The sequence below is a fragment of the Pygoscelis adeliae genome, unplaced genomic scaffold, assembly GCF_000699105.1.
Source record: "Pygoscelis adeliae isolate BGI_AS28 unplaced genomic scaffold, ASM69910v1 Scaffold71, whole genome shotgun sequence".
In the NCBI taxonomy this organism is placed as follows: domain Eukaryota; kingdom Metazoa; phylum Chordata; class Aves; order Sphenisciformes; family Spheniscidae; genus Pygoscelis; species Pygoscelis adeliae.
The window spans coordinates 4,067,806-4,069,582 of record NW_008824356.1 but is presented as its reverse complement, the minus strand read 5'-3'; the positions used below and the strand labels follow the sequence as shown (position 1 = coordinate 4,069,582).

General features: G+C 32.0%; 1 protein-coding gene across 1 annotated transcript in view; it reads right to left on the bottom strand.

The window, feature by feature from the left end:
• The window catches only part of TTC6 (tetratricopeptide repeat domain 6), a 67,806-nt gene that overhangs the window by 42,879 nt on the left and 23,150 nt on the right, over nt 1-1,777 (bottom strand). Inside the window, exons 5-6 of the mRNA XM_009319467.1 lie at nt 1,204-1,363; nt 608-712 (exon numbers count right to left, since the gene is read on the bottom strand). Of these exons, the coding sequence (XP_009317742.1) occupies nt 608-712; nt 1,204-1,363 (265 nt within the window). The remainder of the gene's footprint in view (nt 1-607; nt 713-1,203; nt 1,364-1,777) is intronic.

Sequence of the window (1,777 nt, the reverse complement as noted above, 5' to 3'; positions counted from 1 at the left end):
AATTAATCCATGCATAAGTGTGCTTTATCTCTTGCACAGGAGTGTGAACTGGTCATGAAATGCTAGTTTCTCTGTAACCTTTGCCATATGAAGGTGCAGAGTGCTACAAATACGGGCATAAAATAGGCATGCCCTTTTACATAAACAGCTCATCTCTCACAATAATGTAATCACAGTGGAGATCTTACATTTAAAACATTTCAAAACTCAAAAACATTGGCATTTTCTAAAATGGACTTTGTTAAATATATGAAATATTTTATTACATTTTAATAGAAATCCCTGCCAGCATAGCATAGCAGAAGAAAAAGTATGCAAAAGTAGCTTTCAACATAAATGTAAATACATTAAGCAAGATAATATAATAGCAAGTGGTAATTAAGAATAATTACTACCAGAAACTTTATTATTGTAGAATTTTAAACAATACTATCCAGTACTTATTATTAGAAATTGTACAATGACTTATATACCATGCTTACAATATACAGAAGTGTTAATAAGATAGCAGCATAAAACACAACTATTACAGTTAACAAATATGTTCGAAAAAGACGTATATTTCTGTAAAAGATGGGAAGACTAAAAATACATTTAAAATACTTACCTCATATGTAGGAAATAAAATTTCCTGTAATGAAGAAATTGGAGCAGAGAATTTTGGTGGAGCTGGAGCCCAAAACATTTTTAAAGCTTCTGGATAAATGGAAACCTTCAAAACCAATACAATTCAGTTATCAAATAACATAAACCCAGTTTATAAATGTCTGTACTGAACCTGAACTATTAGGTGATAAAATGCTGTTTTCTGCTAAAAATGGTTTTGTCAAGAACAACCCCATTAAATACAATGAAATCCTGAGACATAGAGGGCTCCCACAGCCTGAATGAACTACCTGTTTTGCTCTTTTAGTGTTTTTGTTTATTATTGATTAGCACATTAGCATATTTTATTACTTCAGAGAAGGAATTAAGAACTGAGACATGAGGTTTCAGAACAACACTCCCCATTGATGAAAAATTCCATATACATTTTTCTATTGCATATTGTCAAATGTTGAAAAGTCAGCAGAACTTCATTTCCAAGGTGTTCTGTTCTTTTGTTGCACGACACAATCAAAAAACCCCCACTTCCCCCCCCCCGGATTTTGTGTCATTTGTAGGATTGTGCACATACAGCACACGTTTATTAAAAGTTCTTACTTTCTCTCCTAACAGGAGCAGCTGTGGCTTTTTAAGACAATATTCAGCTACTTTTTGGCATTCAGTTAGACTTTTTGATGTATGAGGGGGAAGAAAGGGAATCCCATCTGTCCGATTATTCTGGAACTGCTCTGAAATAGGAACTCCTTCATAACAAATTCTGCAGCAACATAAAAGATGAATAAATTACTCTGATTATGTCAGGTATTAACAGCACAGAAATAGCTTAGTAGTTAAAGACAAAGAAAAGTAAGTAAAATTTAAATCAAACTAGAAATAATTTTATAGAAATAAATTATGAATGAAACTTTTTTCTAAACTAAAGATTGAAATTACTTAATATACAATGGAAACCTGGTGCCAAACTTGTAATTTTTGTAGTCACACACCAAGTAATTTTAAAACGACTTTCATGATCAGGTCCATGGTGTATATTATAGAAGTCACAAGAAAAATATAACACTAAGTTCTAAATTAGTAAGAAATGCATTACATGCATAACTTCATGCATGGCAATGGCAAATACACCACTCAAGTGCTGTGCTTACAGTCTGATATACTTAAATGTAAAAGA